General features: G+C 54.1%; 7 protein-coding genes across 7 annotated transcripts; 2 read left to right on the forward strand and 5 right to left on the reverse strand.

Moving 5' to 3' along the window:
• Positions 1-3,240: 3,240 nt before the first annotated feature.
• BZA05DRAFT_153211 (uncharacterized protein) lies at positions 3,241-4,236 on the reverse strand. The gene has a single exon (XM_051479027.1). The coding sequence runs from the start codon at positions 4,196-4,198 to the stop codon at positions 3,530-3,532; it is 669 nt and encodes a 222-aa protein (XP_051336209.1). The 5' UTR covers positions 4,199-4,236; the 3' UTR covers positions 3,241-3,529.
• Positions 4,237-5,498: 1,262 nt separating this feature from the next.
• Positions 5,499-6,004, reverse strand: BZA05DRAFT_408824 (uncharacterized protein). The gene has a single exon (XM_051484744.1). It carries the CDS (start codon positions 5,988-5,990, stop codon positions 5,535-5,537), a length of 456 nt encoding a protein of 151 aa, XP_051336210.1. The 5' UTR covers positions 5,991-6,004; the 3' UTR covers positions 5,499-5,534.
• A 219-nt stretch (positions 6,005-6,223) lies between these two features.
• On the reverse strand, positions 6,224-6,865 carry BZA05DRAFT_153360 (uncharacterized protein). Its single transcript, XM_051479028.1, has one exon. It carries the CDS (start codon positions 6,681-6,683, stop codon positions 6,327-6,329), a length of 357 nt encoding a protein of 118 aa, XP_051336211.1. The 5' UTR covers positions 6,684-6,865; the 3' UTR covers positions 6,224-6,326.
• BZA05DRAFT_408827 (dihydroxy-acid dehydratase) lies at positions 6,623-9,988 on the reverse strand. The gene is made up of 7 exons (XM_051484745.1): positions 9,684-9,988; positions 8,941-9,588; positions 7,835-7,919; positions 7,756-7,776; positions 7,635-7,685; positions 7,238-7,401; positions 6,623-6,858 (listed from the first exon to the last, which is right to left on the reverse strand). The coding sequence occupies exons 1-7, from the start codon at positions 9,981-9,983 to the stop codon at positions 6,838-6,840; spliced, it is 1,290 nt and encodes a 429-aa protein (XP_051336212.1). The 5' UTR covers positions 9,984-9,988; the 3' UTR covers positions 6,623-6,837.
• A 1,008-nt stretch (positions 9,989-10,996) lies between these two features.
• Positions 10,997-11,286, reverse strand: BZA05DRAFT_448092 (uncharacterized protein; the record flags this gene model as incomplete). The annotated part of the gene is made up of 2 exons (XM_051487219.1): positions 10,997-11,025; positions 11,088-11,286. 2 exons carry the CDS (start codon positions 11,284-11,286, stop codon positions 10,997-10,999), a joined length of 228 nt encoding a protein of 75 aa, XP_051336213.1.
• A 2,609-nt stretch (positions 11,287-13,895) lies between these two features.
• BZA05DRAFT_448093 (uncharacterized protein) lies at positions 13,896-14,241 on the forward strand (the record flags this gene model as incomplete). Its single annotated transcript, XM_051487220.1, has 2 exons — positions 13,896-14,113; positions 14,175-14,241. 2 exons carry the CDS (start codon positions 13,896-13,898, stop codon positions 14,239-14,241), a joined length of 285 nt encoding a protein of 94 aa, XP_051336214.1.
• BZA05DRAFT_408860 (Alpha/Beta hydrolase protein) lies at positions 14,211-16,894 on the forward strand. The gene is made up of 4 exons (XM_051484746.1): positions 14,211-14,864; positions 14,943-14,989; positions 15,049-16,114; positions 16,241-16,894. Exons 1-4 carry the CDS (start codon positions 14,693-14,695, stop codon positions 16,543-16,545), a joined length of 1,590 nt encoding a protein of 529 aa, XP_051336215.1. The 5' UTR covers positions 14,211-14,692; the 3' UTR covers positions 16,546-16,894.
• The last annotated feature ends 135 nt before the right edge of the window (positions 16,895-17,029 follow it).

Here is a 17,029-nt window from a genome sequence, read left to right on the forward strand (position 1 = left end):
CTAGCTAGCCATGTATGTAGCGATGTATGTAAGTACCTTTGCACCGCACTCACTCCGGCCGGCTAGCTAGGTATGTAGTTAGTAGACAGGACAATCTGTCAATGCCGGAGGCCCGGAGCCGGGTGCATATGTCAACGTCAACGTCAACGTCAATGTCACTTCCACCTTCCCTTGCTCTTTCCCTTTCCCGAGGCCCATTGAGGCCATTGTGGCGGGAGGGATTGGGGGATTGGGGGCGTTTGTCCTCCGCCTAGTATCTACACTTCTAGGAGAGGAAGAGAAGGAGGCAGGGAGGGATGGGAGGGATGGCAGGGAGGGATGGAAGGGATGGCACGGGCCATGCCATACCATGCCATGCCATGTCCGTCACGTCAACGTCAAAGACTGCCTTTTCCGTTTGTTCGGATTGTCGTGGCTCGAGCTTGAAGGATCGACTCTGGCTACGAGACAGGGAGGAGGGGGGGGGGGGGGGGCAAACGCAGGTTTGGGTCCGCTGGGTAGATAGAGTGATGGGCATGGATGGGGTGGGTAACGGCGTGGGTAACGGAGTAGGTAATGGAGTGGGAGTGGGAGTCACGATCACGATTCACGGCGGAGGAGGAGCGCTGGATGTCTGGATGTCCGTGTGGCTCATTGGCTGGTTGGCTGGGTGGAACGATGGTTCACGATACTGACTCTTCCCTCATCCCCATCCTCATCCTATGAACTCTGATGCCCTGCGTCCTGGCCCTGGACTCCTAGTCCTGGTCATGGTCGTGGTCATGGTCAAAGTTGGCCGCTACATACTACCCATTCCGTAGGAATTGAGTCTCTCCATCTCCCAGTCCCTCAATCACAGTCTCAGTCTCGCTCCCGAGTCCCTAAACATCACGACGGCCTGACCTCTAGACTCTCGCCTCTAGACTCTCGCCTCTCGCCTGAGCGACGAACCAGCTTTCGTTCGGACGAACCCCACCATACGATCAACCACCGCCGCCGCCGCCACCACAAACCTCGTACAAACGCTCCGTCAGCTTTCTCCGTTCACTGGTCGCCTCGCGCGCTCCATATCCGACGACCACTGCCGCCCCTTCCCCGGTGGATGTATGGTTGGCTGGATGCTTGGATGGTGGATAGTGGATGAATGAAGGATTGGATGGTTGGTGGATGGATGGATGGATGGGTGGATGGGATCTCCTGCCCTTACCCCCCTGCTCCTGTATGTCGAGACCGCCGAACAATCGAAGAATCGAAGAATCGAAGGAAGCAGTGAAAACCTTCTCGAAGCCCCGGGCCGAGCCGGTAGATTGTGTGTGGGAGAATGGGTGTGTGAGGGTTGTGGGTGTGGCAGAGAATGGGTGTGGGAGCGAATGGGTGTGGTAAAAGTGGGTGTGTGTGGATGAATAGAGCCTGGATGGTGGGGCGGAGCCTGTTGAGGTGGGGGAGAGCGAGGGAAAAAAAAGTCATACAGTGACAGTGATAGGTCGAAACAACTGCCGCCGCCGCGGGATACATACAATACAATACATACGACCGGGAAAACAACTACCGTCCAAACCAATGGAAACACTCACACTCACACTCACTTTTCACTTTTCACTTTACCTTCGCCCCCTCCCTCCCCCACATCCGGACAATGTGATGTGCCTTGCGTGACGGCAGACTCTGGAGAAGGTTAAACGGCGGTAGGTACTCCAGCCCAAACCCAAGCCCAGAAGCGGCAGTCCGTCCCATCATGTCCCGTACATACCGTTCATACCGCACCGTACCGTAGACGCAGACGCAGCTGTACGGCCACGTTGGATGCCTCTCCCCCCTCCCCCACCACTAGCACCCCCCTCCCCTCCACCCCCCGAGGAACCCTGAGCTTCGGACCGCTAGTTGCGGTATAGATACCCCTACATACGTACATTACCTTACCTTACCTGGTAGATCAGATCGGCCATTAGCTACCTACAGACAGAGCAGAGAGGGTAGATATTGGATCTACTCTACCGCTCTAGTTGTGCTATAGTTTTACGGTAGTGGCCACGGACTGTGCGCCTGTGTGCAGTGACAGCTGACCGCACATGGCATGCGAGCGGATTGTGTGGAATTGGAAGTGGCAGCTGTTGCCGGTGGTTCAGTGGGGGGTACGTACCCTTCTCGAGTCTGTGGCTGCATGTATGGATGTATGTGCGGTGGAGTATCGACCTGTGCAGATGTTGGACTTGGAGAGTGTATGGTACTGTGGTTATGTATAGACGGCAGGGCTATACTATAGCTAATAGCTAATAGCTATAGGCACGCCAGTTACGGTACTAATTACTACTAGTAATTAGAGTAGTTACAATTGCTCTAGATATTGTCCATAGTCTAACCCAGTACACGAAACACTGCTCTACTAACTACTACTAGTATCAAGAGCATGTACGACGTACGTGCTGGCCCAAGAATGTATGTAGATCCAGAGCATGGAACATACATAACTCACACCTGCTCTGCTCTGCTCAACTCTATGTATAGGTATACCACCGTGTGTTATGTATGCGAGCAGCAAGCGGACTCCGGGGCGATCACTGGATACCCACGTACTCTTAGCACTACGGTACCTATTCCAGATAACTCGTGCGTATGATCTGTATGATCTGTATCGTATGTAGCTAAAGTACCGGTATCTACGTATCGATAGACAAGCACGAGTTAGTTATCCCCAGCCTTGCCAACTCCCCTCCCCTCCCCCTTCCCGCCCCCTTCGAAGCCCCCCCGCCGTCTCCCCGCCTCCCCAAACAAAAAAACCAAGTATAAACCGTACTTGCCATGTCACGACACAGCCCCTCCAAGTTCCAACCTGAACACCCGAGAGAGAGCCAGATGCACCTTATTCTAGAATACATAACCCACCGCCCCCCCCCCCGCCCCCCCCGCCCCCCCGCCGCCCCGCATACGCATGTGCTCTTCGCATCGACGCCCACCGATCAGGCAGCCCGCCGATGCGCGGCGGCGGGCTGGGAAACTCTATGTATCTACTTTGCATCTTCAAGGTCTTGTCTGGCCCGGCCTAGCCTGGTTCGGGGCCAGGATTTTTTGTCGGTCGGTCTGGCTGACCTGGCAGGATGTCCCCCACAGTGCGGATGGGGACTAGAGTACCTACCTGGAGTAGGTACTCTAATATGTAGACGTAGAGTACGGTATGTACTCGATCGCGACCCGGGACCGGATACCACAGTTACTACTATATAGGTATTCCACCCTGGGTATGGGTATGTAGCGAGGAAACAACGCATCATCGTCGGTGGATACTCTACCTACGCAGAAACTCAGACTCTCCGTCTCCGTGGTCTCCGATCCGAGGGTGTTTCGTTTCGGATAGCGATGCCGTTTCCATCCATCCACCTACCTCCATCCATACATCCAACTACCAACCTATGTAACTATGCGCGCTTGCAGATTCCATCGCATGCGATGCGCGGGCCCTGCTCACCGATTTCCAGATCCATCCATCATCCATCATCCATCGCTCTTCCGGTCCATGAGAAACGAAAGAGGAACAGCAAAACCGTTCCTCACTCTACTCTACCGATGCCGGCAAAGCAAAACAAAACAAAAAACAAGTTCCTCGTTCGCTCATTCGCTCGTTCGAGGTGCAGTTCAGTGCCTCGTTCAAGCTGCCGGGGGGCGGGGGAGCGAAGGGAGCGTGCGGCCTGCGGCAACAGCGTGTGTGAAACAAAAGGGTGGAACTTCTGTTCGAGGCTTTGAGTGTGAAAGGTGAAAGAAGAAAAAACATGCAAATGCAAAAACAAATCACATCACACATCACACATGGGCACACGCGCGCTGCAGGCGCATCACAAACAAAAACACAGCCCGGGGAGGAAACAATAACCACACTTACAACAAAAAACAAATATATAGAGAGACAGAAAGAGAGACATAAACAAAAATGGAGACAGAAAGAGACACAAAAAGAGACAGAAAGAGACAAAAACAAACAAAAACAGAAAACAGAAAAGAGACAGAAAGAGACAAAAACAAACAAAAACAGAAAACAGAAAAGAGACAGAAAGAGACAAAAACAAACAAAAACAGAAAACAGAAAAGAGACAGAGACAAGAGAGACAAAAAAAGAAATCGTTTCGCGCCTGCCTTGCCATGCCTTGTTTGCCTTCATCCGCTTCGATCGGTGATCCCGCCCGTCGTAGTTGTGTATCGCGGCTCGCCCCCCGCCCCGCTGGTTCATCTCTAGCGACCAGAACGGACATCTTGTTGGAGCAGTAGTTCGTCCGGTATCGATATGGATAACCCACAGCCATATCTTTACATAGCAACATCATCATCACCGCCGCCACCATCATTGTCCCCACCATAACCACCGTCACCGCCGCCACCATCACCACCACCGCCGTCATCGTCCTCATCATCGATCACCGTCACCATTGTCTCCGATCATCGTCACCCGTTCGCTCGTGTACCTTCCCTCGAAAGGCTGTCTGCCTGGCTGGCCGAGCCGAGTCGGTACTCTACGTAGAGTATGTACATAATGTTTCTACTGCATGCCCACGCTAACCATCCCACCTATGCATGCGCCGCTTGCACCGCTTACACCCCCCCCACTTCGGCAAGTTACAATCCAGGTTGCAACTCCAGAAGGAAAGAAAAACAGTTGCGCCACAATGTTCACATAATGCGTATGCACACCTGCACTCCTTCAACGGTGCATGGCAGGAGAGTGAGAGGTCTGGGGAGAAACTCTGGGAACTCTGGGAACTCTGGGAAGGTAGATGCAGTGGCGCATGCAGGCGCTCGAACCCCCAAACATGTAGAGCCTGTAGAGTCTGTAGTTCTGTAGAATAGAGCCTGCTCTGAGAATCTTCTGCACTGAATCGCAGACTGCTATCCCAAACGATCCTATCCGGTCCCCGGCCTGGCCTGGCTGCTGCTCCAAACTACAGTTGTTCCTGCTGGGAAACAGGAAACAAAAATTTCTCTCTCTCTCTCCCAGAAAAAGAAAAAAATTCTTTTTTTCCTCCTTTTTTCCTTTTTTTTTTAAAAAAAAAGAGTTCAACACCGCCTCGGGATTGGCCTTGTCCTTGTCCTTGCCCGTCTGTGTGCCCGTCCTCCTGTCCGTCCATCTGTTCTGTCGGAGCCGGGCTCGCTCGCTTTCGTTGGCGGCAGCCATCCGACAGCCAGCCAAACCAAACCAGCCAAACCAAAAGCGGTTTCTAGCAACCAATGAAAAGCCGCCGAAACAGGTGTGCGTGCGTGCATGCCATGCTTGCTTTCTCTGCTTCCTCTCCCTGGTGTGTCTGTCGGTGTGTGTGTGGGAAAGAGCAAGACGCTCGGAGCGGAGAGAGACAGACAGAGAGAGCCAGAGACAGAAACAGACCGACAGAGAGCCCTCAAGGAGAGCCCCCAAGGAGAGCGCTCGCGGGCGTGGAAGAAGAAGAAAAAAAGAATTTAATCAATTCCGATTCCAATTCCACGAACGAAACTACCCCGACTACCCCCCCCCCCCCCAACTGCCCCGACTACACACACAACCCCAGCTGCAACCCCAACCCCAGCTACTGCCCCAGCTACACCCCGAATGCAACCCCAAATGCAACTGCTGCAACTGCAACTGCAACTGCAATAGAATGTAGTCCTGTTGCGATTGCCTGTTCCCGCTGTGCGGTGAAGATGTGAACATGCGGGTCCAACTGGTGGGTAGATTCGCCCAGCCCAGAACAACCCCAACCCACGCCGACCCAGCCAAACCAGCCAAACCCATCGACACGGAAGGAAAAAGGCTTGATGCTGGTGGTGGTGGAGGTGATACGACATCCCTCCTCCATCCATCCATCCATCCATTCCATCCATCGTCCCGTGGGGTCTGGAAGTCCAGAGTGGGTGTGTGGAGCGGGGGAGCAAGAGCCGTGTTGCTGCTCTTTCTTTCTTTCCCCGTGTGTGTGTGCTCGTTCTCTCTCTGTGTGTGTATGCGTGTGCACACGGTGTGTGTGGTGTGCCCAAACATTTCGTCTCTTCCCAGCCATCGCTTTGTTTCCCCTCCCCTCCCTTCCCCACCGCACCGCACCCCCCGCCGAACCCGAACACACACACACACCGCACCCCGGCCCACAGACAACTACCATACCATACCCATACCCATACCATGCCAGCCATGCTTAGAGTCAGCAGCAGCAGCACCCAAGCACCGCCGGCGTGTATGTATTGTACACGTCAATAATCCGCCAGCGCAATGTTTGCAGGCAGGCAGGCACGTAGGTACGGTAGGTAAGGTAGGATGTAGGTAAGGTAGGTAAGGTAGCCTCGAATTCCTCTGTGACTTTTCGCTATGCCCGTGATGGGGTGGAGGGGGTGGTTCTCTCCTACCTTAGGTAGCTGTGCAGACCGACCGACCGACCGACGCCCGCACGCCCGCACGCCCGCCCCTGACCTGCACTGCACTGACGGACTGCACTGGACGGACTGCACTGGACTGAACTGACTTTGCATGAAAGGGCGCGCTGCCTGCCTGCCGACGATGCAAGATGGCCAGAAGAAGAAAAAAGTAAATGGGCAAAGTAAGTAGATCTCGCGTTCGATGAGCTAAGATCAAACTGCTGCTGCAACATCTCTCTAGAGACTCTCTCTAAATTGTCTTGTCTTGTCTTGTCTTGTCTCGTAACTTGTGCACTGCACTGCAGACAAAATGTACCGAACAGAACAGAACAAAGACGAGACATGCCTCAGATGAAGAAGAAGAAGAAGAAAGAATTGGGAACCAAAAAGAAACCATACCATACCATACCGACAACTCTAGTAAGATGTAAGTACATACTGCTGCTGCTGCTGCTGCGTGGCAGTTGTATTCCGAATGGGTAGTCCATCTTTTTTCCTTTAGAACATGTCAAGCACAGCCTATGGTAATTCCATTGTCAGCCAAGTCCGTTGTGAATACAACCCCTACTACTTTAGAGTGCAATGCAGGTAGATTTCCTTGTCGACCAATATCGACCGCCAGAACTTGATCTGGTGTCTGATGATTTGTCTGTCTCTCTTCGGGAAGACAGGTAGAGAGAGAGAGAGAGACAGGCAGACAGACAGAGAGAGAGAGGAAGATAGACAGAGAGAGATGGAGAGAGAAAGAAAAAGACGGATAGAGGGCTCGGATTGGGTGAGAACACGCAAACACATCCGCCTCCGGCAAGACCATCCAAATGAATGGGAACGGGCCATGCAGAAATGCAGAAACGACAAGGGGGGGGAAATGGAATTTAGAGATGCGTGAACGACGTACCCCGTGACTAGCATCTCCAACAAGGTAGGCATATTTCGCAAGTGCTCCTCGGTTCACCTTCATCCGCGGCGCCTTCCACTTACTCAAACGCGCAGCAATCTCCTCCTCGCTCACGTCCATGCTGAGCGAATTCGTTTCCGCGTCGATGGTTACCATGTCTCCATCTGGTATTCCGTTTACCGTCCGTCAGCAAAGCAAGATCCCACACCGCCCGCCCACCCGCCCCACCAGCCCACCAATTAGCCATCTCCCCCCCGCGAACTCGTCGACGATGACAACGGTGGCAGAGGAGTGAGAGAAGGGAGAGAATGTGGTGCGTTGTCCACTGCATGCCAGTCCGCCCTTCGGCTGTTGGACAGGAATAGGAAATGACAACTACGGGAAAACCCTCGCTCACCTTGAAGGATGGCTATGGGACCCCCGACAGCTGCTTCTGGGACGATGTGACCTAAAGAGGGAATCTTAGTTCGTTCCTTCTGGCGAACCTGCCTGCACAGGACAAAAACCCAGACTCATACCAACGATGAATCCGTGGGAAGCTGATCTTGGATTAGCAACTGCATCAGGACACTCTCGCACTTTGGACAGCGAACGTACCTCCGCTGTAGCGGCCATCAGTTATGAGGGCCACGTTGCGCAGGCCCGCTCCCATCAGCGCGCCACTGGATTTCAACTGCTCGGGCTGGTGAAAGTTTCCAGTCAGCTAGCTTCCTTTCACGATCCGCGTCGACAGCAGCAGCCAGCATTGGAACATGGTGGTTATTTTCGGGCTCTCCAAACAGTTTTGGCCACGACTGCCAGCAGGGTCTAATGCTACTGCAAGCAGAGCAGCAGAGCATAAGGCCTCATCCCGAAGGGACCCGACCCACGATGGGTGGGGAGGGGGCTGGCTCCTCCAACCAGGCACTTGGGACGCACTCTCAAACGGCCGCCGCTGGGCATGGCATATGCCCCCCCCTTCAACAAATGAGACACGAGGTCGATCGGACGACGACAATAACGACAACGACGACAATGACAACGACGACGGCGGCGGTGGGCGTTTGAACCCTTCTGGCCTGGCGAGCTAAGAATTGACAGATCGCAAGCGTGACGGTGATGCGAGTCGATACAGTGGGTCATGATGGGTTCAGACGCATGGTCTCGACCGTGGCGACTCGCCACGACGATATGGGTCGATGCGGTATATGCTTTGCCCCTCAACCTCTCTTTGTGTCATGGTGCAGTTGATTTCGCTCTGGTCCGAGGTCGGTGCAGTGCTGTGTTGGCATACAGGAAGAGGGAGGTCGTCGATCGATGAGGCCGGACGCGGCAATCGATTTTCAAGGTTGAAACAATCGAATCCCGCAAGGAAACCATGCATCTACCAGCGGTATGTACCCTCCAAGGTTTCCCCGCAATAACGGCCGCTATGATGATGGTTGCGTCGCTGGAGCTGGGAATCTAGCGACGGGAAGGCCAGGATGGCCCTTATGGCTCTTGCTCATGACGTATGGAAGTCTGTAGTTATCCTGCATGAAAAACCTCTAAACCCCCGAGCAAAAGCTCTAGTGAATTAAGTATTTCTGAATCCGTCCATCGGCTGCATGTGGAATCACTCGAAGCCCTCGAAAATCACGGCCCAATTGTCCGAGAGCCAACCACCATGTTCCAAAGGGAGTGCTATACCACGCAAAGGAAAAAAGGAATGACAGGTAACTCACCATTCCAGGACCTCCCTTCGGTCCCTCATAGCGAACGCAGAGCACAGTGTTTTCGTTTGGATCGATGCCGCCATTGAAGATCTTCGCATTCAGGTCGTCCTCCTTGTCGAATACCATTGCCTTGCCCGTGAACTTGCGGCCTTCCTTGCCAGTAATCTTGGCTACGGCCCCTCCAGGTGCTAGGTTTCCCCTCAGAATTCGAATGTGTCCAGTTTCCCTGATAGGGTTGCTGAGAGGGCGAATCATGTCCTGGCTGGGATCCAAACTTGGTGCGCCCCAGACGTTTTCCTTTAGCGTTTTGCCGGTAACCGTGGGGATGTCGCCATTTATTAATCCGGCATGAATGAGAAACTTCAACACTGCTGGAAAACCACCGATGTCGACCAGGTCCGCCACCATGTACTTTCCGGACGGCTTGAGATCGGCCAGCACAGGTACTTTGTTCGCAACACGTTGGAAGTCGTCCAGCGTAAAGTCGTGGATATCCGCCGAGTGTGCGATAGCGAGATAATGCAGCACTGAGTTGGTAGACCCACACATGACCATAGTACTCACTAATGCGTTCTCTAGGGACTCCTTGGTGATCAAGTCTCTCGGTTTGATGTCCTTCTCCAAGCAAATTTTGATGGCCTCGGCAGCTCGAAGACACTTTCCAACAAACACCCTTTCTGTCAGCTCGGGGACAACAACACAACAGCTCATCATCATCATCCTGCTTCAACTCTAACAGGCTTTTCACTCACCTCGCGCATCTTTGCTGGTGACTCGGCTGGAGTTGTCGAAGATCCGGGCAACGTCAGACCCATGGCCTCGATTCCGGTTGCCATCGTGTTTGCAGTGTACATCCCACCGCATGCACCGGCGCCGGGACATGCATTCTTGACGATGCCATCCAGATCCGCTTCGGTGATTTTGCCGTACATGAGCGCGCCATGGGCCTCGAAACACGTGGAGATGTTGACAGGTTTTCCGAGGTTGGAGCCACCTTTGATGGAGCCTCCGTAAATCATCAGGGACGGTTTGTTGTGCCGCGCCATGGCCATGATACCTAGGAGGTTTGCTCAGCCACAGTCACTGCACGAGTGCAAACGATGAGGGAGACATACATCCAGGCATGTTCTTATCGCATCCGGGAATGGATATGTTGGCATCCTGATCGTTGTCAGTCACCGAATGATGAATCGTGCGTAGCAGAGGAAGCTAGGTACGTGGTGTTGCGCGCAAGCGATCCTGGAGGTTGGACTGCGGTCAGCGGGGTGCTCTGAATGCGGGGTTGAGTCTGGGCAGGTACGTTTCGATGCTGTCCGCAATGATATCCCGACTCTGCAGCGAGTACCTCATGCCTGATCACACTCCCAACCCCCCATGCGTCAGTGCTGCGGTTGACATCGCTAACTGCCAGAGGGAAGTAGCTTTTCCGTGCATGTGGGGATTTTATATACCTGAGTTGCCCATAGTGATGGCGTCTGACACCTGTTTCGTTGCATCGCTCGACATCTCCGATCAGTGGCCGCCCGGAAGGCTACAGAGTCCGCCCAACAGAGAGAGCGGGGGAGAGATCGTGGGGGAATGTGCTTACTCCGATGGTGTTGAACTGAAGGCCAATCATACCGTTCTTCTCCAGACCTTCCTTTACAGTACGCCCCAAGTCGAGCACTTTTTCCAAAGTCCAATCAGACTCTGCGTTCACTGAAGACGGCCAATTGACATCGGCCAAGCAGCCGAGTGGGGGAAAACAGGGGAGTCAAGGGGAAATGAGAGACGGGAATAAACGAACAATGCATGCTATGTAGCGCCGAAGCGTTAGCAGGACATCACCGAGATTGGAAACTAACAGAGCGAAGAAAAAGAGAGAGATATGTGCATGGAGAGAGAAAGAGTTTCAAGATCGGAATAAACATTGGCGGAGAAACGACATCGACGATCGCGAGTGCGACATGGAAGGGGAAACAACGCATATCTTGGAAATTCACAGAGAGGAGTATGAAACAGAAGTCACTGACTTGCACGGGTTTCCCTCGAACCACATCGTCGAAACGCCTGAAAACATACACGGTCAGCCATCGGTCTGGATCTGGTGGTCGACTACAGGCGTGGTGCTTCGTTGCATCCGGCCGTCGACACAGCCGGAGTGAGTCGAGTCATACCGACTTGAGGCGCCGTTTGCATCTTGTCTGCATTCGCACTACCACCAATGGCGGCGTGCAGCATTGCTTTGGCTCCCGGATACTCATTGCCGTTGGTGAGGACAGACGAGTACCTGTTGAGGATCAGTTCACCATTCCTCTTGGTGCCGTACGGGATTTCCTGGAAGTCCAGGAAGCGGGAGGTCTGTTCTTTGGCCATTTTGTTTATGCTGTTTGATTTCGGGGGGTTTCGTTTACTGACTTGCTATCGTGTTTGGTGGAGGTGGAGGTGAAGTGGGGTTGCAAGAGCTGATAGAGGTTGCGGAGGGGTGGTGGCCGGGTACGAGTCGGGTCTGATATTTTAGGTGAATCCAAGAAATGACGGAAGCACTCAAGTGGCTACCCTTTTCCGAGCGAGCTGGATGGACGGAATTTGTTTCGTTTCTGCAATTTCGAATTGTTGCAGCGGCAAAGATCACTACCTGGTCGGTTTTCCGCGGGACCGGGAGACACGCCAGAACCTGTGCCGGTAATGCAGCGCGAAGAGGGGGAGGAGGATAAGGCGCAGCTGCAGAAGAGGGGACGTGATTGAAATGAAGAAAATCAACAGAGACAATAGGAGGAGGGAGGAGAGAGGAGGGAGGAGAGAGGGAGAGTAGGAAGAGGAGGAGTAGGAGCAGGAGGAGTAGGAGTAGGACGAGGGGAGATGGAGGACGACGTTGTATTCTGCTCTAGTCCATACTGTACATCTACCAACAATCGAACAATGCACCATGTACGAGTACTTACTACACACATATTCACACATACATGTATGAGCACATCATGCCAAACTACCCCGCAACGACTGGCGCCCCACTTTTTTTTTCTTTCTCTTTTCGGTCATCATTTTCTTTCTCTGTTCGGAAGCCACAGATCTATATCGGGGGTGGCCGTTCCCTTAAATCGTTGTTGGGAGCACTGTTGACTGATCTCATATGTGTTATAGGCGCTTTTGTGACACGGCCTAGAGTCTACAGTCCCTAGGGCCGATGCATCCACCCCGCATCCGCGGTGCTCGGCACTTTGGCGACAGGAATTGACCGGATGGGTAGCGGCGACGGCGGAGGTTTGTCATATGGGATGGTATGGTATGGGGTGGTTCGAGCGGCGGGCAGTGGAAAGCCAGGCGGGTTGGGTGGTCAGGTCAGTCAGGAGGAGGAAGAGCTGGACAGTCGGGATGAGTTGAGCAGTCCGGGCGAGTTGGGCGACGCAGTCAGTTGGCTGTTGATGAGTGGGTGGGGGAGGTAGGGGGGTCTCTCTCTCGGCGGGAATAATGACATGAGGGGTTCACGTTCACATTCACATTCACGTTCGTTCACGTTCAACTGACGAAGCCGACAGTCTGTCCACACTCTCGCCGGCCGGCCTTCGAGGCCCAGCACCCAGCCCGTCATGACAGTCAAGCCCATCCGATCGGCCAAGCAGATGTGTACATTGTACATACATGGACTCATGGACTGGCCACGCTGTGTACCACCGACGCACTTGACGTTCCGTTGCATGGGATGCATGAATGGCTGCTTGCTACATGCTCGGTAATGCACGGGGCGGGATTTAGCCGGCGTTTCACGCCCGTTCGCCTTCCTTTGGTCATCGCTCAGATGGGTGGTCCCGGCCGTGGCCGGCACGCTATTGGATGTTTGGCGTTTGACCACCATCGAACGTGTCCATGTGTGTGTGCCTTTATGTGTGTGTCCGCTGGACACCGAACGGAATGCAAGGTCCTTCTCGTTGCTAGCTGGTGCCCGCTGGCAGGCATGGCCATGGCCCGGCCCATGGAAGAAGGAATTCGAAGCTTTCGGGGTGATGGTTCGCATGCAATGGTTGTTCGCCTTGGGTGATGATGCTGGTGGTGGTGGCTGTGGTACCGGTAGTGGCGATGACGTCCCGATAGGATTCACAAGTCAGTCCATGTGTCTAAACGGACAGAGTCTTCATCGTGAACGGACAGATTCTTCATCAATGTTTCTTCCTTACCTCCCGTTGCAATAATTGGCATCGTCTGCTCGAGGCTCTTTCGTGCCGTACGTATATAGCCAATCCTACGACAGCCCTATCACATCTCACACCACGCCCGTGAACAGGGTCCTACGCTAGCAGAAGAAGAAAAAAACAGCCATCATCATAGCACGATGGATGGCTTCCCGTCTTTAATTCCTTCTTCCTTTCTTCTTCCATGTGCAGGTGGAATATGACTCGTTCAGCTCGAATCACGTTCTCCCTTTCCGTCCGCCTCTGTCCTCCATCTTTTCCCCCTATCATACGTCAGCTGTCCCTTTCCAGTGGACGTTAACGTTATTCTTAAAAAGTAAAGATCGCCACGTTTTGGCCGAAAGCAAGAAGCTGACGTCTCGAAACGAATTCCGCGTGTCTTGCTTACATACTCGCCGTCACGTCCTTACTTCGTTGGTCGGCCCTGCCCGCGTCCTGCCCGCCCAGCCCTATCTAAGTGCCCATTCCCCCCCGCCCCCCGCCCTGCCCGCCCGCCCCCCCCACCCCCTTGCCCTCCCAAACGCAGCGAAGCCGACCCTACGCGCACCGTGCTCTATTATACTCTGCCACTTGCTGCGTTTCTTCTTCTTCTTCCTTGCCTGCCCCCACCGGAGACAGAAACGTGCTGCCGCCCATATCCATCCTGTGGCACCAAGATCTGCCCAGAGTCAATTGACACAGCCAGCTCATAAACGTCCCGGATTGATCCAATCGCATCCCAGCCCTCGACAGCGTGGGCTAAATTCGAGGCCACCTCCGTCCCGCATCGACCACCACTACCATCAAACCGAATAAATGGATTCCGAAATCCCGCTTCCTCCTCCGAGCGACCTTTCCTCCGCCTCCACGATTGCTTCTTCGTTCGTCGCTGCTGCTGCTGCTGCTGCACCATCTACCACCGTGTCCACGTCGCTCGCATTCTTCCGAAACCACTTGCGTCTGTTTTCCCGCCCGGAAGAGTTTGGACCGAAGGAGATGGCGATAGCTGCGTTGTGCGGTGCTGCAACTCTGATGTGTGTTTGCTGCGGGACCATGAAAGCTCTAGGGATGGGGAAGTCGGACGGCCGACGACAGCGACAGCGACGACGGGAAGCAGGCGGTGCTGGCGGAGGTAAAGGAGCAGGAGTTGCAGTTGCAGTAGGAGAGGGAGCAGAGGGAGCAACAGCGGCAGCAACAGCAACAGCAGCAGCAGCGGCGGAGTCGACTTGCAGCAGGAACTCGATGAGCTCAGGTGCGTGTTGTCAATGTCATGAGGGTCAGCTTGACGGCCATTGGCTGTTGGGCCTGCCGATGATAGCTTCTTTTTGTTCCTTCTTTGTTCCAGCACTGTTGCTTCCTTACCTCAGCAGCAGCTGTCACTGCCTCGCGTTTGCACTTTAACTTTCTTTGCACACACCCACATACAACACGTCAGGGCGGAATAGAAAGAAAGCTCTTTGACCTGGTCGAGACCGCAGATCGCTCATCCACCCCAACTGTCCCTTCTTGTTACCCATGATTTTCAACACCGGAGTAGCAACAGAGACAGAAAGAGAGAGAGAAAAAACTGCTGCTGCTTCTGCTGTGTCGTCGCGAGAGCAAAACGTGTACTGATGGCGTCACAAGATGCGGTTGTAGCCGATGCTTCCCTGCTCAAAAAGCATTCCAGAATCGTGTCAGTCGTCACCGAGCGCTACTCGTATCCCGGCGTCCGTGTCTTCTACCGAGCTCACCCCAAAGCCGCATCGCTACCTCCCCAGCTTCCTCTGGTCGTCTTCATACACGGTAACTGCGCCCTCTCCCCCCGCGTACAGCTCTCGTACCTCGGCTCGGCTCGGGATCGCTGATGTTGTGATGCCACAGGACTCGGCGGCCAGATCCAACAGTTTCGACACCTGATAGAGTACCTGGTGAGTGAGGAGGTCCTGCGATCGATCGGGAGCGAGCGTGGCATGTGCTTATCGAACAGGTTCACTTCTCACACGTTCTCGCGATTGATCTTCCCGGATGCGGCGCGTCCGACTTCGACCCGAAGGACTGGGACGCTTACTCCACGGATGCCCTGTGCGCACTTGTCGCTAAGGTCGTGGGCCAATACCGAGGGGACAACCAGAAGGTGGTCGTGATAGGCCACTCCATGGGGTGTGCGCTCGGAGCTACACTAGTCACTAAGGGCGGGCTGCTGGAGGGCATATGCTCAGGATTCGTGGCGATATCCCCGAAGGCCGTCATCACCGAGAAGGAACAGAAGGCTGCTGCAGCGGCTGTGAAGCTTCCCGAATTTGCGTTCAACATGTTCCGTGCCTGGGATCGACGGGGCGGCATCAACTCGAAGTCGGTGATGCGTTTCGTGGGAAAGAACGCTTCCGAGGATGTGAGGAGGATGCAGTTGCACTTCAACGAGCAGTCGCGGACTCCGGTGTGGCGGAGAATGGTGAGCGGCATCAAGCTGCCATCCCGAGAGCAGTGGAGGGCAATCAAGCTTCCGATTCTGTTGCTGGGAGCCATCGAGGACAAGGTCACGACCGTGGGGGAGCTCGACATGATCCACTCGTGGTTCGATCCGAAGAAAACCACCAGTTCGGTGTCCAGCCAGGATTCGAGCGGCTCCGATCGGCCCGTCTCCGTGGTCAAGAAGTGCATCATCCCAGATGCCGGCCACGGCGTCATGTACGAGTCCCCAAATGTTCTGTGCGGACTGGTGGGTGAGTTCCTGTCGAAGCATGTCGATGAAACGCTCTCCCTTGGGTGGCAGCTCCTCTACCTGAAGGAAGACAAGTGGCTCCTCAAGAACCTGGAAAAGTGGACGCGGATCCAATCGGTATCCCCCCGGATCGTCAAGAGGGCTGGCGCCGGGAAGCCAATCCCGTCGCCGTTCAGAGCGATGAAGACTCTAAGGCAGAATGATCCCGACGGGCACAACCCGATAGAATTCTGTCAGAGGTGGACAGATGTGCGGGACATCATCGACATCTCGCATGAGACGCCGCCTTATGATCCGGAGACATTCGGTGGCGATCTCAACTATCACAAGTGTAAGTAATCGCTTCTTCCCGATAGGTTGGAGTTGACGTGGGGGGTGGTATTCCGATCGCCCCGCACTCCTACGATCCCAAATTTATATGTCGTTGGCTATTTGCTCGAAACTAACTTTGTTACAGATCCTACCGTTTCCAAGATTCCCCCCACGCTCGACGAAGTTACGGGGTTCATCAAGCTCGTCGACTCGATCCGCGAAGCGAGGAAATACGACGAGAATAGTGTCATTGCCTGTCATTGCCACTATGGGTTCAACAGAACGGGATTTTTCATCTGCACCTATCTGATCGAGCGGCTCGGCTTCAGTGTTCAGGAGGCGATCGAAGCGTTCAAGGAGGCGCGGCCGCCCGGAATTCGACACCCACACTTCATCAATGAGCTCTTTGAGAGGTATTGTCTGGGTCTGCTGAGAGCACCGACGTTCTGAACTTGGCATCTCGGCGTCTTGGCGCGGATGGCTTGGTTTTGTTTTGTTACTTGAATTTCTTTTTATTTGATTTGAACTCGTTTCTTTTTGTCTTTTCGGAACTATTTCCTAGTTGCGGGTGTTTACGTGGTTACGTGTCTGATATCCGTTTGTTTGCGCGCATGTTCAGGCTGGTGTTTCTCGTTAGGTTTTGAGGCGTCTTGTATTGTTTCGGTTGATCGGAGTCGCTCGTCGTCGGTGACAACTGGGGGGCTTCATGGAATCATATGTACTTCTGGCGCTCTGTATTCTAGACTTTGGCTTGCTTGAATGATTATTTTTTGCGAGGGACGGTGTCATGTGTCTGCCGTGCAAATCGAGCTGAAGCTTTTCCCTCCCTACCGAGAAAGTAGAATTGTGAGTGATCAGTGGTGGGTTGAGCCTCAGAGGGCTAGCGTTGTGACTGCGAAATATTGTGGGAGCCAAGCCTGACGGCGCACACACA

Source organism: Tricharina praecox (genome assembly GCF_024521635.1).
Source record: "Tricharina praecox strain CBS 144465 chromosome Unknown BZA05scaffold_28, whole genome shotgun sequence".
Taxonomy (NCBI): domain Eukaryota; kingdom Fungi; phylum Ascomycota; class Pezizomycetes; order Pezizales; family Pyronemataceae; genus Tricharina; species Tricharina praecox.

Bases quoted from the DNA above. Each gene is read 5' to 3' on its own strand.
- BZA05DRAFT_153211 (XM_051479027.1), bottom strand. From the start codon at position 4,198: ATGAACCAGCGGGGCGGGGGGCGAGCCGCGATACACAACTACGACGGG.
- BZA05DRAFT_408824 (XM_051484744.1), bottom strand. From the start codon at position 5,990: ATGGCTGGGAAGAGACGAAATGTTTGGGCACACCACACACACCGTGTG.
- BZA05DRAFT_153360 (XM_051479028.1), bottom strand. From the start codon at position 6,683: ATGTCTCGTCTTTGTTCTGTTCTGTTCGGTACATTTTGTCTGCAGTGC.
- BZA05DRAFT_408827 (XM_051484745.1), bottom strand. From the start codon at position 9,983: ATGGCCATGGCGCGGCACAACAAACCGTCCCTGATGATTTACGGAGGC. The intron at 9,589-9,683 runs GTGAGTGAAAAG...TTTGTTGGAAAG, and splicing joins CACCAGCAAAGATGCGCGAG to TGTCTTCGAGCTGCCGAGGC. The intron at 7,402-7,634 runs GTGAGCGAGGGT...ACGGAATACCAG, and splicing joins TCCCATAGCCATCCTTCAAG to ATGGAGACATGGTAACCATC.
- BZA05DRAFT_408860 (XM_051484746.1), top strand. From the start codon at position 14,693: ATGGCGTCACAAGATGCGGTTGTAGCCGATGCTTCCCTGCTCAAAAAG. The intron at 14,865-14,942 runs GTAACTGCGCCC...GTGATGCCACAG, and splicing joins TCTGGTCGTCTTCATACACG to GACTCGGCGGCCAGATCCAA. The intron at 16,115-16,240 runs GTAAGTAATCGC...ACTTTGTTACAG, and splicing joins CGATCTCAACTATCACAAGT to ATCCTACCGTTTCCAAGATT.